The sequence below is a fragment of the Salminus brasiliensis genome, chromosome 2, assembly GCF_030463535.1.
Source record: "Salminus brasiliensis chromosome 2, fSalBra1.hap2, whole genome shotgun sequence".
NCBI lineage: Eukaryota > Metazoa > Chordata > Actinopteri > Characiformes > Bryconidae > Salminus > Salminus brasiliensis.
In genome coordinates this window covers 28,382,037-28,409,149 of record NC_132879.1, presented here as the reverse complement: position 1 = coordinate 28,409,149, position 27,113 = coordinate 28,382,037, and the positions used below count along the sequence as shown (strand labels likewise).

The 27,113-nt window shown below is 42.0% G+C and overlaps 1 protein-coding gene across 2 annotated transcripts; it reads left to right on the top strand.

The window, feature by feature from the left end:
* Positions 1 to 595: 595 nt before the first annotated feature.
* Positions 596 to 27,113, top strand: LOC140549982 (transcriptional enhancer factor TEF-3-like). Of its 2 annotated transcripts, none has more exons than XM_072673775.1 (11): positions 596 to 668; positions 14,989 to 15,053; positions 17,481 to 17,531; positions 18,654 to 18,788; positions 18,984 to 19,027; positions 19,130 to 19,188; positions 19,303 to 19,433; positions 19,535 to 19,708; positions 22,890 to 23,030; positions 23,363 to 23,515; positions 25,951 to 27,113. In XM_072673775.1, the coding sequence occupies exons 1-11, from the start codon at positions 662 to 664 to the stop codon at positions 26,062 to 26,064; spliced, it is 1,074 nt and encodes a 357-aa protein (XP_072529876.1). In that variant the 5' UTR covers positions 596 to 661; the 3' UTR covers positions 26,065 to 27,113. The 2 variants fall into 2 exon arrangements, with proteins under 2 accessions (XP_072529876.1, XP_072529875.1); XM_072673774.1 differs by having other exon boundaries at positions 17,481 to 17,543.

The window sequence follows — 27,113 nt, the reverse complement described above, 5'->3', positions numbered from 1 at the left end:
TCACTGTTGTTTTCTATACATTCAGTTTACATGACATAATTATTAATTACATCATTAATTATACAGTGAGTTATATAATTTATCACATTTATATTTCCGTTACATTCTGTATTGTCAAGTTCAAGTGTTTGTTTTGATGTAAAAAATGACAAAAAAACAAAAAAATACTTTTTAAAATGTTTTATTTATTTATTAATGTTTATTTATTCAAACACAAATATGGCATCAAGGTTTACAGTCTGAGCTTTGGACAGACACTCTCAGTGAGATACAAGTGAGAAAATTGCAGCATATGTTTGTTATCTCCCAATTAAGGTCTAAGAATTCATTCTTGTTTTTCCTTCTTCATTCTTCAGGATTGGAGATCTCTCCTCTAGAGCCAGGTGGAGCTGCACCCACCCTCACTCCTCCATACCCTGTGACCCAGCCATCCATCAAAGCTGCCCTGTACCCCCCCACCGCCACCACCCTGTCTGCGGAGTGGGTATCAGCCCCCTCTCCAGGGGGCGCCAGTGAGGAGCTGAGCGAAGCCTTGGACAAACCTCTGGAGAATGACGCTGAGGGGGTATGGAGCCCAGACATCGAGCAGAGCTTTCAGGAAGCTTTGGCCATCTACCCTCCCTGCGGCCGGCGCAAAATCATCCTCTCAGACGAGGGCAAGATGTACGGTACGCCTCCCCAGCCCTGCCTTTTCTCTCTGCCACGCTCTGTCTTTTTCTCTCCCCTGCTCTGTTGCTCTTCGTTTTTGAAAGGGTGTGTGTTTGAGGGGGGGACTTAATAAAGACACATTCGATCACAATGTGGTGCGTAGGCCTGTTGATCCTGTTGATGTCAGGGGTGACCTAGTGCAGTCATGGAGGGCTGCAATCCGGCACATTGTCTTCTTTGCTCAAACATCCACACATTCTGGAAGCATTTAGCGGGTGAATCACTAGGGGGTAATTGTTGGACTTTACAATTTGCTTACAGTCTTTAACCCTTAAAGCAGCAAGGCTTATTACACACTAAGGCGTGTTATTCTGTAACTGGTGGAGCTATTCTTTGGCAGTAGAGGCTTGTTTAAGGGGTTAAGGTGAGATATAATGCATAATTTAATGCAAATCGGACAAATGTGACTTTGAGTGATTTTAATTTGATTCAGTTTGATTGATTTAATTTGATGTGATTAAGAAGTGTTAAAAACATACTGAATACTGAAATGAAATCACAATGTCATCACATATTCTAAAACTAGATATAGATTTAGACTAAAACTTGATCAAATCCAATCAAAGATGAAATGAAATAGACGCTGACACACTGACAATCAGTCAAGCTTCATGGACAGATACCCTGCGTTCTCCTTTAGAATTTGTTGGTACAGTCCAGAATACATTAGTGCATCAAGGCAGCAAAGAGACCCCAAAATGAGGTACTGCCACCCCCATGCTTAACAGGTGGGATGAGGTTCTTATTTTGAAGGTGCCGCAGGTAGCATGTGTGTTGCACAGCTTCAGGGTCTCACTCTGGTCTGTGAGAAGTTTAGTATATTCTCGTGTAAGTTTCTCTGGTTCTTGCACACTATTCTTGTTCAGTGTTTGCCTGATAGTGGACTTATGACCATGGACATTACTCAGTGCAAAAGAGGTCCATAGGTCTGATATTCATCATCACCCCTTGCCAGATTATCAGTGGTTCTGAATTTCCTCCATTTGTATACAATGGATTGGTGAAGGCCTACAAATGGTTTTGTAACCTCTTCTAGACTGATTAACTTTGAGGACTGTGTTTCTGAGGTCCTCAGGAATTTGAGATTGGTGCTATTTTAATGCGCTGATGCTATTTTACACCTTTAAAAATCACCCAGTGTGCTGGAATACAGCCTTTTGGAGCCACAGATGCATTATTTTTTGTCTCTCATATGACTTCTTGCCCATCATCAGTAAATTGTTCTTGTCTTGGTCAAAAGGCTTTCCTTTTCCACTGTGTGTCCAAAATACACTTTTCATTTCAATGTCTTCTATAAAACTGTCACACAGACACATGAATCATAATGATTTTTTTCAGCATCTGAGGCTAGCATGCCAAACAGCCACAAGACAATGTGTTTATGCATTTCTTCATATAAACTATAGATAGCAGAGGCAGCATGTGTGTCTTTCTTGCTATAAATGTCTCTGGGCCTGTGCAGGAGCTGTCGATTGACGAGACGATAACAGATGAGAAGCTGATGGACGGCTGTGGTTTGATAAGGGTTGATGACTGGGTGGATGCCCGGATGGAGGGACGGGCAGAAGTTTGAGGGGTGAATAGAGGATGTGTGGGGACATGTGCTGGGTCCTTCGTCAAACACGATCTGTCATCATGCACTGGACTGGCCATTAGTCGCGGCCTCAGAGCTGCTGTGAAAACTTGTACAAAGGGAGTTCATAAACCCTGGAGTAACACTGCTGGAGTTATGGCGGGTGGCATACACTGAGGTAGGGTGTGAGGAAGGGTGGTGGGGCATTGGGGGGCAGTTTGGTGTAGTTCCATTGCCCCCTTCATCCGTTTGAGGGGGAAGGGGGGGAGTGGGCAGCAGGGTAGGGAACATCATGGAGATTCTGGAATGGCATGTGCTTGCCCTGAGCTTGGGGTTCAAGGCAACATGGCTGTAACCGGAGACCAGAATAGACGTTTACCCTTTGAGTGTGTGTGATGATAGAGGGGGGGGCAGAAGGGAGAGAGAGGTACTGATAAACATCGGGGGAAGAGAGCCAGTGTTGGGTTCTGCACCTGTCCTCTGCTCTCTGTCTATAGGCCCCTCCCACCTCCATAGCCATAGTGCTCGCAACCCTGAACTGTCTGCCTGTTAGTCAGTCACTCTGTGTGTATGTGTGTGTTTGTGTGTGTGTGTATGTGACTTTCAGATCACCTACAGCTGCTCTCTCCTCCCCCTCAAATCAGGCATTACCAGGTTTACGATATGAGAAAGGAAAGGGAGAGAGGGAGAATAAGAGATAGAGAGAGACCGCTTGACTCACACAAGCCATTTTTTTCTTCTGCCGCTTTGAGGCTTTTTTAACTAACAAGTCATTGAAGCTTATGGCCCACCGATTAGCATTGTGCCCATGTCATGCCTATTTTAAATGGAATTAGTTAATTTTTTTATTAGTTCAAGTTTTTAAGTGAGAACACAGAAAGAATGAGAAATTGAGCTCTCAAACTTACCAAATGTTAAAGCTTCATACAGTGGCAATTAAAATGATTCATCTCCCATGATAAATTGGATTTGTTAGCAAGATTTAAAAATTCTCAGCTGTTTGCAGTAAACCAATCAAACTAATAAAACAAGTGCTTTCTCCAAATTCAACGCAAAATGCCACTTTTAGTGACATCCTTGCAAAAGTTCTTGGGCTTTCTATGATGTTTGATTTAAAGACCCAGATGTGTTGACAAGCTGTGATCGTTACCAAAGGGGGTGTTACTTAGTACTCCCAAACTTTTGCTTTGGGTCAATTTTCTTGTTATTTTGAAAATGTAAGATGAAAAAGTCATCTTGTTTACGTTATGAAGAAATGCTTCATTTTTAACTTCATTCCTTTTGGAAAGCAGTTCATCTTCTACTCCCTTCACTATTCACTGTAACAGTTATAATCCAGCACTTGCTCTCTGAGGGGGGGCATGTTTCAGACCCAACACCACAAAGCACTTGTTTGGTTTGTAATGCTACATTCCTACCAATCTAATTACGCCACTCTGGCGCTGTGCATAGGGTAATGTGATCCACTCTGCGCAGCTCTTAATATTATGAAAATGAAAGATGGGATTTATTGGGCAGATGCTACAGTTATCTCTAAAAATGTCCAAAAGTACCTTGCATAGCGATAAACAGTAACAGAGCAGCCATGTTTGTTGATAGCTTGGTTTTAATAACTCTTCCTTTAATACTGAGATTAGAGGGAGACTGTATAACCCCACTGTTGCCCTTTTGCCCCGGTCAGCTGTGGCCTGCAGCACAGTCCACTGCTAATGAAAATCACCACTGTTGAACCTCTGCAGTGTTCAGTTTGCACCTTGCAGAACACACTACCAGTATTCGCCCTGGTCCATGCATCTTGCCACAGTATCAGACACCTTGCAGAAGCAAGAAGAGAAGGCTGAAGGGAACGAAAGTGGCCAGTCCTCTGCTTTTCTGTGGCCTTCAGCATGTGGTCACATTGTTGCAGTGTGATTTTGACACACTTAGTGACTGGAGCCATAGGCCTTCACAAAGCTGCCTTAATGGTGTTGTTCTTGCAAAATGACTGGAGCACTTAAAGCTGGCTCCTGCCCAGGAGATGACACTTCAAGGCAGTACTGATACAGTTCATACTGGCATACCTGCTTAGGTTTCACACAACAGAATGGAGTTTTAGATATAATGGTAACTATTGCCATTATTTTACTGGTTTACTGAGTTTATGATCATTATAATAATAGGTTTCTAATCATGAGTAGAAATCTATAGCAAATCTATTACTAACATTTGTGACCCACTAGGATTCACTCTTATGTTATTCTAGCCCATCAGAAAGGTTACAACTTCCATTTGATGCATGAATTTAATACAACACCTGTGTAGATTTTGTGCCCCATACTGGCTCTGAAGATCTACCAGAGGGCAGAGAGCAAAAATACAGCTTCAAAATCATTGTGTTGCTTTACTGACTTGTAATAAGGGAATAGTGCTGCTATCATTAAGTCAGTAAGTAAGTCCTAAAAGTAAGTCAGTGCACTGTTGCTTTACAGAAATAAGTTTTTTTGTGTCATTTTCATAATTGGACAGTCCAGTCCAGCTGTTTAATTACCATGATATATTTGGATGTTAAACGTTGTCTTTCTGCCAGGTCCGTTAGGAGGACTCCAAACACAACTTCCTTCATCGCAACTATTTGCTGTGTTAAAAGAATTTGCAGTAATCGCACCGATGACTGCGTGCATTGTGCAACACAGACTGTGTCATTAAAGCATGGCCACTCTTCCCACCCTGTGCACTGTTGACTCTGCTTGAGAGGCAGATGCAGTCGAGGCATATCAACTGTAAGAATCCATGCAAATCTGACCGCATTCCTCCGCCGGTCCAGCAGCGCAGACTGACGCTTTTTGGAGAGGAAGAGAAACTTCTTCGTCCTTTCCCTCAAACATTTGTGGCATTTTTTCCCACAATTCCTCACATACCCACTGGCCATTACACTCATCTCCCGTTTGAGTTATTATCTCGTTAAGTGCGGCAGCGTCACGGAGATTGTCTCGCTGTTGGTGCGGTGGGCTAAAATTCGACGGGCTTTGCCAATGAAAACATTTCTTGGCTTCCACGACTGCTGCTCTGTAATGCCTTCACCCTCTGCTCTCTCTCTCTTTCTCTCTCGCGCGCGCCCGGTCCGTAAAATTACACACCCGACTGCTGCCACCAAACACATTTACCATGGCTTAACGGCTCCCAATCATCCAGCAGCTAGATAAGTAAATGATGTACCTCTTCACCTGTCAGACACTTGTTACGGGGGCTGGGGGAACAGAGTGCTGGAACGGACGCATGGTGAAAGGGGCTGCGAAAGTGTTCCGAAACAGGTTTGAAAAGATAAAGCCCACCTCACTGCGCCACATAATGAAGTGTTTTTCATGTACAAAAGAGAGGACGGTACAGCTTTCACACTGACTGACATGTGGAGGACATCACTGTGAGTCCCCAAAGCACAGATATTTACCTTCACTGCTGCCTATTTGCTCTGGGTGTAATTAGTTTTCTTCTGAGAGAGAGAGAAAGAGAGAGAGAGATGGAAAAAGCAGCCTAACCCTCACCTAGACTCTAACTTTACCAGGTCAGTGAGAGATTCATTTGTGGGTGAGGATGAGGTCTAATGAGCTCTCTCTCTCTCTCTCTCTCTCTCTCTCTCTCTCTCTCTCTCTCTTACTATCTTTCTTTTTATCTCTCTTTTATTCTCCCCCTTCTCCCACTCTCGCCCCCTTCTCTCCCTCTTTCTTGCCTCTTCTCCCATGTCTTTTTCTCAATCTACCTCTTTCACTCATTTTTCTCTCTCTCTTCATCTCTGTCTCTATCTAGATCTCTCTTTTTCTCTTTCTCTCATTCTCCCCCTTCTCTCGCTATATATACACTGTAAATGTTTGTGGACACCCCTTCTAATGAAAGCAATCAAATATCAAAGTTGCACCCATTGCTGACACAGATGCTGTAGAGAGGTATTGCCAGTAGAATAAGACTCTCTGGAGCAGGTAAATATGAACCCATTGGCACCATGCCTAATGCCAGGGGTGGGCTAGAGGGGTATAAAGCCCCCCAGCATTGAGCTGTGGAGCAGTGGAACTGTTTTCTATGAAATGATGGTTGGTGCTCCATCCAATACTTTTGGGATGAGTTAAGGAGTTGGGGAAGAGGTGGGGTGGTGATCATCCAACATCCTGACTTCACTAACGCGCTTGTCACAATCAAATCCTCACAGCAATTTTCCACAATCTAGTAGAAAGCCTTCTCTGGACAGGAGAGAGTTACTTCAACAAAAACAGTGCATTCTCTTTTTTTAATACCCTTGAGTTTAGAAAACAGTTAATGAGCAGGTGTCCGAATACTTTTGTCTATACAGTGTATCTCTCCCTCTTTCTCCCCTCTATGTTCTTTTTCCCTTTCTTTCTCTCTCGCCCTTTCCCAAGTTCAAGACTATATTAGGTACAGTGTTAGTTTTGTCAAAGTACAGCAAATAAACTATTAATAATGATGATTTCCTCCTCTCTGTCTCACACACACACACACACACACACATGCTGATGAGGTGCAGCTGGGTCACACCCATTGTGGCGGAGAGCAGAACTGTGGGGCTGCTTGTTGGCAGTGCCTGAAATGGGCGTCTGCAGTAACTTTAGCCTTCCTCCTGACCTTTGGGTGGACATGTGATTTCAGAGTGTCCTCAAGAAAGAACAGCAGAGTCTTAAAGCCCAGCTCAGATGCCCATCTCTCTCTCTCTCTCTCTCTCGCTCTCTGTGTCTGGCTTCTTGTTTGTTTATCTGTTTGTCTAACTGGCCGTCACACTGACCGTCTGCTGGTCTCTCTGGTTTGTTGACTGTCTGCATGGTTCCAGATCAGGCTGGGTTTTTCTGTGATGTGTAAGGTTTGGAGATTGGGAAAAAAAACCTTTCCTAATATTTAAAATCTACAAAGATGTGGAAGAACTGAGGCAAACACTGAACAGGGAGACTTTGCTTTTAAATATAAAGCCTATGCTGTGCATTTTGGACTGGTGTTGGTGGTGGGAGATAATCAAAAATATTGTACCATGATGCGCAAAAAGGATATTTTCACAATACATAATGTCAATAATGTCATGTGACATATCAGTTTTGTCTTTCAGTCACAATTCTGAGGAGAATTTCTTGTAGACTGGGATTTTGCCACTGCTGGTAGACCCGTATGACCGTACGTTTCCATGAACCTGCAAATTTAGCTACTTCTGCAAGATCCTGAAGTTACTACCACCTTAAACATGCATGGTGACAATTTTTTTGAACAGGGAACTTATAGTATATTCAGTGAAATGACGCAAAGGTAAAGCTTTTTTATTGGACTGTAAAGAATACACATAAACAATGTGTAACTAGTAGTACAGTGACTTCACTTCTGCACTTACTGCACTTCATCCAACTCAACAGGACTAATTCCCCAGGCTATGATGAAATGCACTCTTCATTTGTCTTCTACAAATACTAACAATATCAATGATACTGTTAGAAAAGTATACTATGTGTATACTTATCACAATGACAGTAAAATTTCATCACATTAGCTCCATTGACCCGGACACCACACATTTTTTCGCATGTTGTCAGGAGACACTAAAAGTAGAATGACTTGTCACTCACACTTAGTCAGGTGGTAACAGTGAGAGAACCTGAGTGAGATGTAGAGTCGATCCTGTGTGGTGATGTAGTTTAAAGGTATATTTGAGATACAGTGTGTAAGTGTAGCCAATGTGACAGAACTCATATAATCACCAGAGGTCGGCCTCAGTTACAGTCCCAAAGATGCAATCAAAAAAGACCACGTACTGATTACGCCATATACAGTCAGGTCCATAAGTATTCGGACATTGACACATTTTGTTTTGTCATTTTGCCTCTGTGCACCACCTCAATGGATTTAAGGTGCAAGGGCCAAGATGTAAGTAAGGTGTAACCAAACACCTGCTTCAGCCGTTTAATAATTTCAGCCATCCGTTACACAGTCCCTCCAGTTTCACTAATTAGGAATTAAAGTTAAACATTTGCTCTTAATTCACATTTCAATTGCTTCCTTTTATATCCATTGTGGTGATGTAGCCTACAGAGGCAAAAATCACTGTACGAATACTTGATTGTGGATAAAAAGCTTATTTGTTAGCTAATGATGATTAAAAATGTGTATTGTTATTTTGTAGAATGAGTTAGAATGGTTGAACGTCTTACCCAAATACAGTGTTTGTGACTATAACCACAGATAGGGATCATAATTGCATAATAAATCATCTTAATAAATAACAAAGACAAAATAATAAAACTTCGTAATAGAGACTTCTTAAATAATTAATTTTTTGACATTGACTTCCATTAAAAGCTTTTCCTTCTCCTGTAAAAGTTATTGTAGAGATGCCGGTGACAATATATGTGTGTATGTACATTAGCATGTGAAATAGTCTCCTCCTCCTCCCAGTCTAACATCCTATACATTCCATCTCTACCTTGTTCACATCTTCACAAACCTCCACCACCCCGTCTTCTCCCTTTTAATCCTGTCATCTATCATTTCTGGCTCCACTTATCAGAAGGGGGAATGGCTGGCTGCCTACCGAGTCCTCCGAGTTCTCCTTCTCTCTTACAGTCTTCTCCCAAATCTTCATAAGCTGAAGCTGAAGTCAGAACTAGCAAATTATAGGTTTATCTCTACTCTTCCTGGAATGTTTTTATGCAAAAGAAATATGGTAACCGGAACAAAAGATGTTTTAAAAACTTGACAAAGAGTTCGCCCTTGTTAATGTGAATATAAATAAGCGATTCTGATGCTACGTGTGAGTGTTTCGATACCTTTGTTATCAGTGCAGCCTGTCCTCTCTATTTAACTGTTTATCAGCACTGTCCGACAAAAACCTTGTGTCTCCAAAATGGCAACTTTACAGGAGAAAAACCTTCTGGAAATTTAGATTAATGTCAAAATCTGAAAAACAGCAAAAAAGGAGAATTAAGCTTTTTTGCGTGACAGGGACATGGTCCTAAACTGTGGTGTGGTACTCGGTTTAATACTAGTTAAATACTTTCTGTGATTTTAGTTCTGCATAAACAAGCTAGAGGAGTTGTGCCTTCATAAAAAGAAGTGTTGATTGCTTTAGGCATGTTAAAGAGGTGTTGATTACTTTTCTGTGTTCAGTCCAGTAAACATTTGGAGGCGGTTTCCTGGACCTGGATTAAAGCTAAACCTAGACTAAAACAATTTCCTGTGGTGAGTCACCACTGACACTGCAGTATAGTTCAAAACTAGGCTTAATCCATTGCCGGTAAACCAGTCCATGGTGTTTAATGATGAGTGTTTTTAACGTTTTGGCTTGGTATTGAGCATTGGGATACCACACATGGTTTCAGTGTGAAAGTCACAGTTCTGTTATCATGACAACCCTGTCTCAAACACACAACAGAGGAAAAACACAATACAGCTGGGCAGGCATAGAGTTGTTCTGAATACACACACACACACACACACACACACAGACACGTGCGGCAGGGGCACTGTGTGACAGTGTGCAGTGTTGTGTTGTGTCAGAGAGGAAGTCCCACTCAGACTCTAGATTCCTGAAACCCTAATGCGCCGTTCAACCCTGAGGAGAACGTATGGGCAGCAGATGGAGCTCCTTTTCCTGCCCTTTCCTTCCCTCTCTCTCTCTATCTCTGTCTCTATCTATCTCTCTCTCACACATACACACACACACACTCTCGGACTGGCACTACTTTATAAGCCGCTCTGCTGCTTGTTCGAGAGAATAAAAGCACGGAAGCTGACGCCCCTCCACGCTGCAATGATTTAGAAAGATTTCTCTCAGACCACAGACCACTTAGGTCAGTTTATGGAGTGTGTATTTGTGTGTGTATGTGTGTGTGTGCTAGAGAGAGAGAGTGTCTGTGTGTGTGTGTCCCCTACCCGTCCTTCCGTGCTGAGCAGATGCAGGACTCAGTGTGAGGAGAAGTCAGAGCTTAGGAATGAGAGGAATGTGCAGGGGAGGAGAGGGGGTAGGCCACACTGAGAGAGAGAGAGCTATACAGACAGAAAAAGAGAGAGAGAGAGAGAGAGCACTGGAGAGGTCAAACGGATTTATGAGGTACGGGGTGCTATGAGGCTGCTGTACCTTTGCATGACACCGACTGTCCATTACGACCTTTCTTTGGCCTCAGCGGAGAGGGCTAGAGGGTGGGGTATGTATGTGTGTGTGTGTGCAGGTTTCAGGTAGCCATGGCTGTCCACCCTCCCAAGACTGCGTTCCAGACTCTGCCTATGAATGACTGCTTCCTGGCTGTGCCCCAGTGGACAGCACACACACACTTACACAAGCATGCACACACAGCTGTGAGTCACACTAGCCCTGACATTTGCCCTTTCTCTCTCTCTCTCTCTCTCTCTCTCTCTCTCTCTCTCTCTTTCTCTCTCTCTTTCTTTCTCTTTCACTGTTAATCATTCTCATTAGTTATTGATGTAGTGATTCTCGGAGGGCAGATTGTACACTGTTCATTCATAAGCTGTAGTCTTTATTAAGGTTTTCTAAACTTGCAGTGTTTGTTTTGCTTTGCTTTCCCCTCTGCTGTTGTCTTCCAGGTGTTCCTTGTGTATGAAGGAGCTTTCCAGGCTCCGTGTGTGCTGTAACTCTGCTTGTAAGCTGTTTAATGTGAGGATTTCTACCAGCTCTGACATTAAAGCTCTACATATGGATAATTAAAAACATATATATATATATATATATATATATATATATATATATATATATATATATATATATATATATATATATATATATATTACAGATATAAATATGTTTGTTGTACTGAATACAATACAATTTTGCTCTGGTCAAAAAAATTTATCTGGTGGGCTCAAACAACAGTGATGGGGATAAAATTTTTTAGTGGTAGGTATAAGCCTTTTCAGTTATATTAAGGGGTTTATTTTACTAAAGAAAATACAAATTACATTAAAACGGGAAAAGAAAACCTTCCTAACTATTAACTGAAGTCAGTGTAAAACGATTTTAGTCATTTGTAGCATTTCTGTTGGCAAAAATGGAAATAGAAGATTTTTGTTTTGACAGAGATGTTTACTCTAATCTGGTTGATTGAATGGAAATGTGGCATAATTAAAGTTAGAGTTCACTACCTAAACTGACACTCTGGCAAGTGTACACTTCCTAACTAGATGTTTCTATTTGTTGTTTATACACAAATTACATAATAATAATGTTAATACAACAGTAATGAGAAATGTTACAATAGCCTTACAATGTTTCAAGAGGCCATTAGTAATGGGACAGTTGGCTTCGCAGTTAATTATTGACCAGCTGCATCATTACGTCATTATTCATGCACACGAGAGCTAAATAAATGTTCCATAGTTGATTCTGGATGGGATGTTTGCGTCTGGAGTGTTTTACTGTTGTTTTATGCATTTGCACAATGAGACTAAAGAATTATTAATGCCACTAAAGCAAACCATAATAGGTGGACATTTACCCACATTTTACTGATCCCTGAGGTAACAGCTGGGTGCAAAACAACTCCAACATTTGAAGGGCACTTACAGGGCAGTCAGTCAGGACAGACACTGTATACAAATCGTTGCTCTCATGCTAAACACTTTGTATCTCCAAAATGGCAATTTTACAGGAGAAGGAATAAACTTATCTATATAAACTTAAATCTATTTATTTAATTTAACGTATTGCACAGATACAAAATTGAATATGGTAAATATGTGTCCATACTTAGATTGTCTGTTCACATTTGAACAGGGGTGTCAGAAATGTCAAAGGTGGACATCAGGAGTGAAAATATAGGATATGTGCTCTTTCAGACAGGGTGCACATAGAGACGTGCATATGAACATTTGTCTTTATTTATTTTCAGAGAATCTGCACTTCACATTCTTCATTTCCTTTCAAATGCAACATGTTGGAGAGCCAGAGCAGAGCAGCAAAAACTGTATTTCTGTTCAGTCACTTACAGACTGTACTTGACATGTATTCTTATCAAATTGTTAAGAAAGGTAATCTGGCAGCTGGCAATACGTGAAGAGAGTGAGTGACGGCTTTTCATATTGGCATTAAAATGGATTTGTGTTGGTTTCGAAAATCTACAGTGTTTTTGAAGTGTGACAGTGAAAGCTATTTAGTGAAAGATTTGCTTTTCCTAGAAATCCACAGTCATCACATAACTACATCCAGAAGGATTAAGGTATTATTGTTCATACACTTCAGATAACAGTAGAGCGGAGCAAGTGTCACAGGTGATAAGCACCCGTGCACACAGGTGATAAACTCTGCAACAAGCTGGGAGGCTAAACTGCGAGTGAATGAAATGTTAATTTGCCTCCTGAGAAGCAGCTAGTTGAAGTGTGAGCAGAAGAGCTTGACTTGTGTCTGACTTTATTTACTTTATTACTTTCTGTGATCCACAGCTCAGACGAGCTTCAAGCCTTTGAATGGCATGGAAGATCTGCAGTCTTCTTTTAAACTGCCACGTTGTCGTCACTGTCGAAGATCAAAGGCTGCTTCACGGAAAACTTACATGTGTGCAAACATCATCTGTGCGAACATGAGACCTCTTAGAGAAGAGCTCGGGGCATAAAAAGGGTGTGCCTAGGATCCCAAAACTCAATGCAGTCACTTTTATTGCCTGGCAAAGCCCTGCTGGGATCCTCTTAACTCCGATCTGATCATCTTGCCCTGCCACCTTCCCCTCTTCCTTACCCCTGTGCTGTAACCACCAGACAGAGTGTTTCCCTGTAAAGAGACTGAGCTCAGAAAAATTATCGAGCTAAAAAAAACTCTCTCTTAGTCCAGTGCTGGTTCACGGCATGCTTATTACTAAAGGTAGGCTAGGTTTTTTAGGTTAGATTTTTCACTGGAGCTTTGAGACTAATGTGGTTATGGAAGCAATGGAAGCTTGTAATCACTAGTTAGAGTGGACATGCCTCCATTAGATTGAATCTCCAGGAAATGTAGACTTATTATTGAGCGTCTGCTTTAAAGCAACAGTACGTATCATTTTCACTTTAAAATAATAGCTGCAAAATCATTGTGGTGCTCCGCTGATCTGTAATAGGGAGAATAGCATCAGTATTGTTGCTACTATGGGCTTGACATGCCAGAAACGGCACTGTGTAATTTTGGTGAAGCAGGCGGGACTACACTCGCAAAAACGACGTAACACTGTGTAACCATATTTTCATATTTATATAAAATCCTGTCATATTACTCTTTTGGGCTAGATTTCGACCTATATTGATACACAACTGATCAGTCCTTCCATCTGTAGTCATATGGCTTACTTGTGGTACATGTTTACATACAATAACGGGTTTGTCCTCATGCTCCGTTCATGTGATGCACAGCTGCTTTGTCGGTGTCTTTTCACTGCAATGTTGCGTTAAGATTTTAGAAATTATCACTTTTAAAAGTACCAGATGCAGTAAATCTATATTCCACACTGTTACGGTTAAACAGAACTGTGGGGAAAATCCGTACGGATTCACGGATCAACTGCATCTGTTACACCACTAATAAAAATGGAGAAACATGTGGAATACAATGTCAGAAACAGCATAAGCAAGTCTATTTAGGACTAATTATCTTGACACGGTGGGAGACATGGTCTGAGTGTGATGATTCAGGCATGTATTTTACCCAGTGCTAATTGGTGGTAATAAGCTGCTATTACTTGATAGCTTTATTAGCCTCTTATAGCTCCTGTGCAAAACTACAGACACCAAACACTAGCTAGACCAGACATGTCATCTGTCTGGCCAAACTGCCACATTAATGCTGATCTAAGACGAGATCAGTATTAAATCCTGATCAAGAGAAGTGCAGGTGTATTGAGCATTATTAGCCGTCCCATTTTCTGTGAAAAGCCTGAGCTCCAGAGGTCACTCCCCCCAGAGCAAGGTCATTTCACAGCAACACTTTCCCTATAAAGCAGACATACAGTGCGTGTAAGGGTGTGTGACAGGTTTAAAAGGTGCCGTGGGTTAGTGAGGAGGTTTCGGCCGGGGGGGGCCCATAGCCACATGACCAGCGCTGGAAGCCTTCCCAGCTGGTAACTGGAGCCCAGCTGAAGGAACAAGCCCAGAGATTTATGGCAGGAGTAAAGGCATATTCTATAAACATTGACACACACACCAGCTGCCATACAGTTTCCCTCAGCCTGGGCTGCTTCATAACTCGCTGCTGTATGTGTCAGTCTCTTTCTCTATGTCTCTCTTTCACGTACACAATCTCTCTCTCTCTCTCTTTCTCTCTTTCCTTCTCTCACACTCGCACACACATAAACAGATGTCCAAGCTCTAATCACGTATGCTCATGTTAACGTAAACAGATGCAGTTACGCTGTAACTTGGGCCGAAGTTGGGTCGGAGGCAGCAGAACTGCTGCCTTGTACACAAACATACACACACATATATTAAAAAAGGCACGGACAGAGTAAAGACAGTCGGGAATGTTGGGATGTTTTTAGCTGTATAAACATTTAAACTTCAGATATGTACTTCCTCAACAGCTACTGTCATCCCTCTGTCAAACCATCTGTTTTTACCATCATCTTCGTCTACAGAGCCTGATACATGCTGCTCGGATTACCCCTCTATTGGAATGTATCATATCTCTTGCTTAGCTGGTGTATCGTGAGCTGTAATGGGGTAAATTTTATCCCAAAAAATAACCAAAAATCTACCTTCTGCTTCTTTTCTTCCAGGACGGAACGAGTTAATTGCACGCTATATCAAACTGCGGACGGGGAAAACGCGGACGAGGAAACAGGTGAGAAGGTTGTCTGGTTCAGTTCGCCACAAATACCAGAGTACGCTTGATATGACCTGTAATCTTGGTCGGTACAGAAATGGACAAACTGAATAGAAAATTCGGAACTTAATTACTGTGTGGTGAGAGTGTGAATATTTAGCCTGCATGGGCCGCCACTGGTGAAACGGAGCCTGGCCGTGTGATTTACCGCCCAAGGAGCAACAGACAGATGCTGCTGGATCAGATAGCGGTGTGCCTCTTCAGCACCTCACGTAGCCTGGCTTGTTAGGGCCGCAACCAGTCTGACCGCACTGTCACAATCAGGGGTTCAGCGCTGGACAGGGAGGGTTGGAATCCAATAGCGCTCCCTGTGGCATTCGCATGTTGCACCTTCTCATCTAGAACCGTCCACATACAGAAGGCTCAAGCCTTTTCTCTGAACCATTCTCCACTTACCAGGAGTGGAGAGAAAAGGATGGATGTGGAAATGCTGGAATTGGAGAGCAGGAATGTGGTCTTCACTGTCTGGAGAAAGAGAAATCCAACACCTGTTCCTCAACAAAATGTAGCTGACAGCAGTGTGAATATTAGAAACTGCACAAGCAAAGAAATAGACATGTTAACGGGGTGGACCGTAAATACAGACGTTTAAGATGTGACATATGAATGGCAGAGGAAGAACAAACTAACACTAGCCATACTGAATATTCAGGCCTGCTCGAGTTACATACAAAAGCCCGTGGTGGGGTCTAATATTCAGATGATGCAAGCAGACATAAGGCAGACCATAAAGTTCCTTACTGATAATTACGTGTCAGGCATGGTTTAAAATAGCCTTCCAAGTTGGGAGTTACCACTGAAAAGTTTGGGATAGCTGTTTTTTAGTAATACATGCATCTGCAATAAGAATATATTGAAGAGACATAATTTATTATTATTATTATTATTATTTAATTATTAACTTATTTATTTTTTTAAATATGATACTGGTAAAAACATTGTAGAATGTAAAAAAAACTAAAGGTTTGGCCACTTTTTGCTTAAAATGTATTTTACATGATGAACACAGCTGTAAATGATAATAAATGAGAAATATAAAATGCATTGATAATATCAAAACAATACATTACAAAATTTAAGATCCAGAATGTCTATAATATGAAGTACAGTATGAAAATAAATCTGACAAGATACAGTATATTTTCATGGAATAACCTCTTGTTTCCAAAAAACTAAAACATTTATTAAAATATGTAGTGATTATTGTTGATTATTGTTTGTCATTTTGCAGTCTAATCTATAGACTGCAGGTCATGCAAACGTTTGGACATCCTGTTATTGTGCAGAGCTAAATATGTGCAATTTTGACCTAATCTTCAAAGGGAATGGTGTTAAAGATGAGACATTACTTTACTATTTTAAGCACTTTTTATTTTAATCTTTCACAGTTTCAAAACAACAAAGAAAGTAAAAGAATAAAAAGAGTTTGGTCACTCTGCATGGTCAGTATAAAGTAACACTGTATCACAGCGTGTGAACTCTTTTTGTCGTAGTTAAGATTTTTTCAGTTCTTGTTTGGGAGATTTTTATTAATTCTTTTTTTTGCAAATGTCTTCTAGTTCCAAGAGTTCCTTGGGCTGGCTTGCCGCACTGCTCTTTTGAGGTCTATCCACAGATTTTCGTTTAGGTTTGGGGACTGTGAGGGACAAAGCAAAACCTTTAGCTTACGCTTCTTTAAGTTGTCCAATTTGGATTTTGAGGTGTGTTTAGGCTCTTGGTCCTGCTGAAGAAGTCATTCTCACATTCTTGCAAACAAGCAATAGCAACAACCCAGTTAAGTGCTCCTTTCTTTTTCTAACCTCTAAAATAACTTTTACTGTTTATTAGTTTTTTGCTTTTTGGAGATCAGTTCATCTTCTACTTACTATTCATGGATAACAGAAATTTTGACCAGGGCTTCCCAAACTTTTGCATACCACTGTAACTTACGTCATAGATAGATAGATAGATAGATAGATCACTTTATTTATCCCACGGGGAAAGTCAGTTTTTATAGCAGCAAATTCAAACAAGAGAGCAGCATAATAAAGGCAGCATACAAAGGAAGTGTTTATGTGACAGACATAAAAGGGATTCCAAACCTTTGAACAATAGTTCAAATATGGGGACATGGTCCTAGCTGATGTACGACTTCTCTTGTCAACCTTTCTCCTAAATGCAGTATTTATTTTGGAACAGAGTGAATACATAAACATACATGGTCAGTTTATCTGACATGGATTAAGACTAGTCTTGTGTGAGTGAAATGCAATGCCACTGGTGGTTCCATCATCATCCAGGATCCGGTTTAGTAAAGGCTTACGCAAAATTTGGGTCTGGGAAACCAGCCCATACTGTACGCACACATTTGAGCAACTGACTTGAAAAGCTTTATCTGTTTTCCAGGTGTCTAGTCATATCCAGGTGCTAGCGCGGAGGAAGGCTCGGGAGATACAGGTGAAACTGAAGGTAGTGGCTCTCCTGATGGATCACCCATTACCAGATTTTCACTCCTTCTGCACATTATAAACACATTTATCAGTTTGATTAGTGTGTAATCCATCCGAGGCATGACATTTGATAACCCCGTGACCTCTAAGTATAGGAAGGTCTAGGTCGGCCTTCTGCAGTTTCTATCCTTCTTCTCACACTTTCATGTCTTTCATCGCGCGGTATAGTTCCCTCACACTCCCACTGGCTTTCAGCCATTGTGGCCCAGCTGTCAGAGCCCAGAGCTGGTCACAAGGCTGCGCCACTGACAGGCCTTTTAAATACATTTCTGAAACTGAGAAGAGTGACAGACACACACACATGCCCATATTTCAGTTATGCCTGCAGGGTTGGTCCGGTCAAGGCAGAAGAATGCGTTGGCCTGTCATGCTTCAAGGACTCTACAGCTGCTTAATCAAGCCATGGACAACTCCCCTTAAAGCTCAGGCTTCACGCGCTGACCGAATCTAGACTCAACTTGGCATTGGTTCTTCTCTCCTGATTGGCTGAGCATTTTAGATCCAGAATAATAAAGAATTTTTGAACTCAGATTTCTTAGATCTGACAGCTGGAATAGGGTCAGGATCCGTAGCCTGTTGAGGGGCAGTGTTTTTCCGCTTGTTGTTTGTCCAAGCTGGGGCTGGGGTTTCATAATGCTGGAGGTTCTAGTTCTTGCTTTGACCTCCATGAATAACAGGCAGCTTGTCAGCACTAGCCGGACTTTGCCAGGGCCATAAAGTTTAATCTCCCCCTCCCAAAGCCCCACAGCAGGATCAGGACGGCCCCATTCAGTTAGAGACACAACTTCGCTCTTAAAAAAGGCATTGCTACAAACCACTGTTTTCGCTGGAAATTGACTGGAGGGATTTGGCATAAACTGAAATCTAAGGCTTCCCAATTTCAGTGTAGCTCTAATTAAGACATGCTTTAAGGTGAAGATACGTTTTAAGTTCTTTGGCTCAGCTTTCAGTCTACTTCAAGTGCAGTATTAGACCATCAGCTAACATTACCATCATTCGTTTCATGCATTATGGTGTCCTACATCTAGCCCTCTAGTGATATCATTGCTGTCTTCTCATTTCTCAACAGGACCAGGCAGCCAAGGACAAGGCCCTCCAGAACATGGCCACTATGTCATCGGCCCAGATCATCTCTGCTACTGCCTTCCAAAACAAGATGGCCCTGCAAGGGCTCTCGCGGCCTGCGTACCCAGCTGCTGGTGCTGTGAGTTCTCTCACTGTCTCTTTGTCACAATTTAAATGGATTTATCAGCCCGTAGTTGAGCGAGTTTGGGAGTGATTATCTGAAAGGGAGTGAAAAGCTTCTGTAGACCAGTTTTTTATGTGTCTTACCTTCAGCCTGACAATTTTGCATCATAATTTAGATGGTGCTGATCAGCTGACCCTCTTTTTCTTATAGTTTTGGCACGGAGCACTCCCAGGCCAGCCTGCACCTACAGAGGAGTACGTAAGCATTTCCAGATTGGTCGTTGGAGACAACACAAATAAAAGTTATGCAAACATGTGGGAAATGTTGTAAGGTGTATTGTTCTTTTGTCCATTTAGCATCAAGCCATTTTCACAACAGAACTATGTCATGCAAGCCACAGGTCCTCCCATCACAGGTTTGTCTGGCACTACCACTCCTCCAGTATTACATATGCGTAATTTCCCACTTTAATGCTAAGCATTACTGGCCCAGCAATAATTTGCCATGCTTGCTTCTTGTCTTTTCTTAGGCTACGAGAGTGCATCAGGTCTGTCTATGTCCCCTAGTGCCCCCCCATGGCAGGGCCGGAGCATCGCCAGCTCCAAGCTGCGTATGTTGGAGTTCTCTGCATTTCTAGAGCAGCCACAGGACCCAGAAAATGTGAGTCAGTCAAAGCGAAGTTCATTGCAGAAGTCTGCTCTTGAATGTGATCACCACTCGTTTCTTCACTCACTCCCTCACTTCTGCCCTGTCTTTTACAGTTCAACAAGCACTTGTTTGTGCACATCGGTCAGTCAAACCCAACATACTCTGACCCTTATTTGGAGGCGGTGGACATCCGGCAGATCTATGACAAGTTCCCTGAGAAGAAAGGAGGGCTGAAGGAGCTGTTTGAGAAAGGGCCAGCAAACGCTTTCTTCCTCGTCAAGTTCTGGGTAAGATCCATCAGAAACCATTAATGCGCCAAAGATTCACCCCTAAGCGCCTAAGTTACTGACATGCTTAGACTGGAGCGGAGTCTAGGTTCAGATTGTTCAGATTATCAGGTTATCAAGACTTGCTGAATGTGGGAAGGAAAGAGTAATGTATCAGAGTCAGTGAAAGCCCTGAGCTGAACTTAATGAACTTTTGATCTCCAGCAATAGCCATGTGCTCTCAGAACCTCTGAGACGTAGACATGTGACCATATGTTGTGTGTGCTGAGTAGATCTGAGCTCATTTGGGAATGGTTACATGTCAGTGTGAAAGTCTTTGCCTTACGCTGACTGAGCCGACGGACTGGCGATTTGTCCAGAGGGCACAAAGAGAAGGAGGGTGGAGATCTCCAGGGCCTTGGACTGGGGAGAGTGACAGGATCTCCTCTTTCAGTGCAGAAATCCGAGCTTGGCCACCTGTCCGTCTCGTAGTTACACCATCCCACACCACACGCACCCACCTATTTATAGAGCCTTCCAGACTGCAGAGATAGATAGATAGAAAGATAGAGGGGGGATAAGTGAGAAATAGTTAAGCTGAGTATTGTTTCAGCACTTGTCTGTTGACCTTTGTGGGTGAGGTCACAAGTGGACCTATCCCAACTCAGTGAGGTCAGAAATAAATTATTAAGTGAAAATCATAGTGCACTGAAGGCTCTTTCACATCCATAGATTAGCTTTACTTAACTTTATGGGGTGGTCTCTTGGACATATATTGAAAATTGTCTTGAACTAAATTGCACTACCAATAGTGTTTTGATCATTACAAGTCCTGTTTAGCCTAGGCGTAAGCTTTATCTATGAATGGGAAACTGGTTGTATGGATTTAATAAAGGTTGAAAAGGCCCATAAGGTGTTTTTTAGTGAGACTTCCCTTTTCATAGTGTCTTTTTGCCACCTCGATATGAAATCATTCCTGTTGGGAATAGTGACCAAATGCTCTGAGAACACATTGTGCCAGGACACGAGTTATGCCTTCCCTTAGACTTCCACAAACTCATAAGTATGGGTCATGACTTGGGCGTCCTCAGGCAGAGGTCGCCATAACAACGCTGACAGGCCTCCTGGCTGTACTCCAAAGCTATGGTATTCTAGATTAAATTTCCACACCGGCTATGGCCACCGTCTCGCACTGCACCCTGCGGGTGTGTCCTAACGGATCACCTCACGCTTTTGAAGTGCCGGTGGAATCGGATTTGAGACGGCCGTGCTAAATTGTTACACAGGGAGCCGGGCGACGTAATGCGATTTGGAACGTTGTGGGATGTTGATTGTAATTGGATGAATTCCCTCGCAGAAAGACAGAAAGCGGGGGAGCGCGGGTTCAACTGAGAAATGAAGATAAATAAGGGAATAATGGAGAGCGAGGGATAGAGATGGAAGAGGTGTGGGGGGGTGGAGAAAGGTGGCAGGGGGGTTATAATGGGGCATTAGAAGGCAGGGAGTGAGAGGGGAAAAGGTGAACCTGCCTTGAGTGCATGTTTTGATAAGGGCTAACATGAGAACATGGCTTTGCTAACCCAGAGCTGTAGAATGAAATCTTATTCATCAGTCCTCATTACCATTCACACCCTGTTTAGATAAAACAGCCTCTGAAAGCATGGCCCAACATCTGTGCATCTCGCTCTGTAACTGGATTACCATGTTACCTAGATCTGTGTTAACACTGTGCAAAAAAATCCATTCAAATATGGTCATCGTGATAAAAAAAAAACTCTTTTTGGCATTCCTCTCTACTAAAAGTGGGTGTGCACATGCTTAACTTTAAAATTACTCAGAATGAATGGAATATGAACTTATTTGCCTATATAATTATGTATTTTTTCTTGATTTTGACTTATTAGTGACTTATTTTCTCCTATTTTAACATATTATGAAATAATTACATTTTCTCTTTTGTCCAAATAAGAGTATTAAATTTGTATTGTAAATATTGACTTTAAACTAATAATTTAAACTCATTAAACTAATAACTTATTTTCTCAGGGTTTTGACCATTGACTGTCTTTTTACAGTTGTTCGTTTTGCCCCCTACCCCCAACCCCACCTGGAAAAGAACAGCTTCCCCACAACAGTATACACATATGCTATGTGGCATTGTACTTGTGTAGGTAGTAATTTTAATGTCTCACTTGCAGCTATTTGAAAAGATAAAAACATTTGTAGAGATATTTGTTAGTAGAGATGTTAAACTTTTCATTTGTGGCACATTTGTTTTTGTAATTAGAATTTTCCATTAGTTAGTATTGGACACATTTTAGCATCTAAGAAAATAACATTCAGCCAGACATTCTTGAACCTTTTGATGCAGAATGGTAATTGAATGTTACTGCTGTAAATGCTATAGCTGAATGCATGGAATCGTGTCATAATGAGTAAAGGAATTTACCAGGTTTCTTTAAAAGGGTTAACTGAGCCAGAGCCATCTGAGGTCTACCAGGCAGGTGTTGGCAGGCTGGTTTGGTATCTTAAGCTAAATCAACACTGAGTGGGCCAAAGCAGGTGGCTGGGCTTTACAAGGGGTCTAGGCCAGACACTGTTTAGCCTAGGCGTCTTACATAGTGGTAAAGAAATAGCATCGCTGTAGAGACATAATGGAGTCAAGATTAAGAGCTCCATGCAGGTAAGAGAGAGGCTGCTGTTTGTGAGTGGGACTTAAGCAATAAAAGAAGAAGCTGGCCTCTCCATGTAGACAGTGCTGTGGTGTCCTTGGGTTAGGCACTTATAACCAGGTTGTTCCATAGGCACTGGACTGCTGGACTGCTGGACTGGAGTGAACTGTAAAGCCTTGTAATTCCAAGTAATACTTTTTAAGTCTCTTTGGATAAAAGCATCTGTTAAGTGTCAATAAAGTAATAAAGCCAGGACATTCTGCTGGCTGACAGTGTAGAAAATCTATGTGCAGAAGATTAGGGCTATTTGATGATACTGCCTACAGACAGCAACTGTTGTTGTTCTCTTTTCTGGTCTGATTTTGGAGTAATTAATCGCCCCAAAACCATTATTGCTCAAACCTGGAGACAAATGTGTTTGACTACAACCATTTTGGTCACCTTTGGTTGAATGTGCACATGCACCTGTTGTGTATGGAATGGCGAGGAACAGATCTCTGCAATAATGAACCCTCTCTGTGTTGATGCAGGCGGACCTGAGCGTGAACCTCCAGGATGACAGTAGCCTTTTCTATGGCGTCTCCAGCCAGTATGAAAGCTCCGATAACATGATCATCACCTCCTCCACTAAAGTCTGCTCCTTCGGCAAGCAGGTGGTGGAGAAAGTGGAGGTAAGAGCCGACAGGGGAAGCAGAGAAAGAAAGAAAGATGCAGCACAATATTGCCAGTGGCTCCGGTGCACTGAGATTAAATAGAGATGCACCGATCCACAGCCAGACATTACAGTAATGAAATCTTTTATCAAATTTCATGTCACATCATAAGAGCACTGTTGAGGTTCATGGATTGGAGAGCCTATTTTTTCACCGTGTTTAAACACTTATGAATCACACAGGAATTACATTACCTGCTATTGGCTCATATATATGAACATGTATACCCAATGTGATTTCAGATTCTGTTTACCAAGATGATATATCTGTGTCTTTTCCTCTCTCGGCAGACGGAGTACGCACGGTTTGAGAACGGGCGATATGTATTTAGGATTCACAGGTCACCCCTGTGTGAATATATGATCAACTTTATCCATAAACTCAAACACCTCCCAGAGAAATATATGATGAACAGCGTATTGGAGAACTTCACTATACTGCAGGTAAACAGTGTATACGTGTGGGTCTGTGTGCACATGGCAGACATAAAAACACAGTCAGCATTCTCTTCAGTGTCCCTTATTCATCATAATTTGCCCCTCTAATAAATAGCACATGTCCCAATTCATGTAGATGTGAATTTAAACATAAACATAAACATTCAAAGTGCCATTTTGTCAGTGTAGTTTTCAGTGGAGTCTGGGGGAAGCTTTTTGCTTATTTCTTGTTGCTTGGGATCCGGGAAGGTGTATTTGAATGCTTTATTATGTATTGGCTATTTTAAGCTTTATTCATTGCTATTCTAGTAGAGTGTTGTCTAGGCACCATTAACGGACATTATTCCCAGCAAGCTGCAGTGAGGAGCGCTCTCCGAAGCTAACAACAGTTTATAGTCTGAAGTGTGGATCTATTTTACAATGGAACATGAAAACCTATCATACTATTTGTTTTTCTAGGGATTTAACTGTGTTTGAGCAGCTTTTCCTCTAGATATTTGTCTGTTTCTGTCATTTTTCTTCCCATTTTGCCAAAAACTATATAAGGAAATACACTTCCACCATGTCTTTACTGTTGACTTATGGCTGGTTAGAAATGTACTGGTGGGAATACCCCATGCCTCTGATGGTGTGAACAGCGCCTTTAAAACTGAGGGGACAGACTAATGCACACACATTATATAAAACCAAATCACAGTATTATAGTTTAAAACTGTTATTCACATCAGTAGACGACAAAAAACATGCATGTACCACTACACACACACACACACACACTCACATGAAGTGATTTCTGTAGTCTGCAGTTTTACAAATGAACAGGGAGCTGATCAGTCCAAAATGTTATCTTCTTATCTAAATTGTGTGTCTATATTATTTAAAGAAACACAAAGATTGTATCAGGAGGCAAAAAATGGATCAGGACATCCCTATTATTTCTATTTCTATTACAGTCTAAGTGTAGACTGGTGCAGTTCTAGGTCACGTATGAAAACACTCTTTGAGCTGTTTGGGCTATATTTGTACAGTATACAAGCTCTAGCTTCTACTGCGCTAGGTATGTTCTGTTATTTGAGGCTGATGTGCTGGGGCTAAGAGGCAAATCTTGCAGCCCTATGGGGAATTCTCCTGCCTCATCAATAACTAACCCCTTAAGTGTGGCATTTAACTTCCTGAGTCAGCCGTACAGAAGGGAGAGTATTGAGTCGGATGGAAATGAGGCTATCGCCTCAGCAACAGTGTGTTCCTAACAACAGTTCTCGAACACTGGTGTCCACTGTGCCGACCACTGCCTACTCTCTGCAACTTTGAGACAATGATCCACTGAGCCAGCAGTGAGTGGCATAGGAGACTCACTCATGAGCTTGAATGTGTTCTCAGTGGTGTGATTTAGCCCAGATTGACTTTGAGTGACACGGAAACAGACGCGCACACACATGCATGCACAAAAGCTTTCTCACATCGCAGCTCCAAGACTTGTTCATACGACGTGTTGTAAGCAGTTTTCGCAGTATGGAGCAGATATAGGTAGTGACATTCACATTCAAGCTACTTAAGTCATATTTGAATTTTTTTTCTAATATTTGAGTCGAGTCAAGAGGCTTTTATTGATAGATCCTTCAGTTCCTATGCAGAAAGGTGCTGCAAGGGAATGTGCTGCTGTAATTTTTACATGGTTCAGATGTGTCAGGTCGTTGCAAATGGATAAAACTTGCCACATCGACACAGTTCTTGCCAAAACAAGTACATTCAACACATTTGAATTATGAACCAATTTTGTCAGTTTTGGATGCTACACACATGAAGTTGGATACTCCACATCTGAAGCTTGTAAAGGACGTTCCATATATTTCATCTGAAGCACTGCAGTTTCACAATTTCTTTTTCAGCCAAGATCATTGAATCGCTGTCGGACAAAAACCTTGTATGCCCATTTTTTTGCTGTTTTTCACTTTTTTGACACTGGCCTGTACATTATTTTGAATTAACCAATAGAAATGCTCCAAAATGAATCCATCTGGAATGAAATATTTTTAGGTCGACTTCCATTTAAGGTTAAGAGGTCTTTCCATTTTTATGATCTGACTAAAACCTGGTTGCACTACTGCTTGTATCTGTGCTCAGCAAGGTCAGGCACCACCCCACCCCCCCTTTTTAGTCATTTCCTAATCCCACGCAGAAAGATTTTCATGTCTTTCTGACCAAAATTTACATTCCTGAGCCACCACAATACTTGCAGAGTTTGAATACCAAACGCATAATTGCCTTTGATGACCAGGTCTTCAGAGATGATTCCCTGCTTGTAGAGTCACTGTGTTTATGAAAAAACAGTACTTGTACCCGAGTGTGGGTTTAGGCTACTCCACACACCTGTGCTGGTGTTCATCTCTGTTCATTTCTCTCTTCTCTTCTCTTTCCTTCTCCGCCTCTGTCTGTCTCAGGTTGTTTCAAACAGGGACACTCTGGAGACTTTGCTCTGCGTGGCTTACGTATTTGAGGTATCCACCAGCGAGCATGGCGCCCAGCACCACATCTACAGACTGGTCAAAGACTGATAGCAGAGTCCAGCTCAGGCTAGAGCCTGCTTCTACCACTACAACTACTTCTACTACTACAACTACTACTACTACTGCTACTACTACTACAACAGCAAAAAAACACCACAACAGCTCCCCCTACTGACTGCAGTCCTAGCCTCCAGTGGTCCGGTCAGGGGCGACGAGGACACGGGGGTGAATGACTCCACAGCACTGCTGTCCCGAGGCCCCAGCAGGAGAGGCTTCGCTACTGGAATCAGAACCACAGCCTGAATGTTGTAGAATGTCGAAATGTGACTGTGCGAGTGTGACAGGCGTTTGCCATCTCCGTGTTTTTCTTTTATATAACGGAAACCTGTGAAGAGCAGGATATTTGCATGAAGATGTTTTTTTCCTCTCTCTCTCTCTTCTTCCTCTTTAATCTAATTTTACTCAAGAGTGTTTGTTATAGCGTCTTTTTACACAGTTGCATGGGTAGCGCCAAAACTGGTGGTCTCCTGGTGACCTGAGATTTATACGACAGCATTTTCAGGCTCCAAGATGGAGAGAAAAAGGGTATTCGACACTGAAACCTAAGTTATATTTGTCCCAGTGTTTTATCATATTGATGTCACTATAATTCAGCCTACACATGTAAGACAAAGCAGCAACATTCAGTACTGAAACAGTACATACAGGAGACTTCAGCTAATGGTGAAGTCCTGCATGAGCTGGATCAGCAGAAAAACTCAAAACTGCAGGTCAGCTGTAGGACTGGGGCTAGAAAACACTGACTGACACTGTTTGAATCCAATTTGTCATGGACTGGGAAATCAGTGTGCTACATTTTTCGGAGTTCACTTGAAGGAGAATTCTGTCACACTTGCAGAACAGAGACGCAAAGAAAGCCGCAGCTGTGCCGACGTGAGTCTGTACGGAGAAAGCTGGGGAATAAACATGGACCTGTGCAGATCAGAACTTGATAACAGAGCCGTCTGTTTGATTTGTCACCGTTTCTATCACTGAGGAATCTATCACTGAATCTGCCAAATAACAGCTTGACAAAAGACATGAAATAAAGCAAGTGT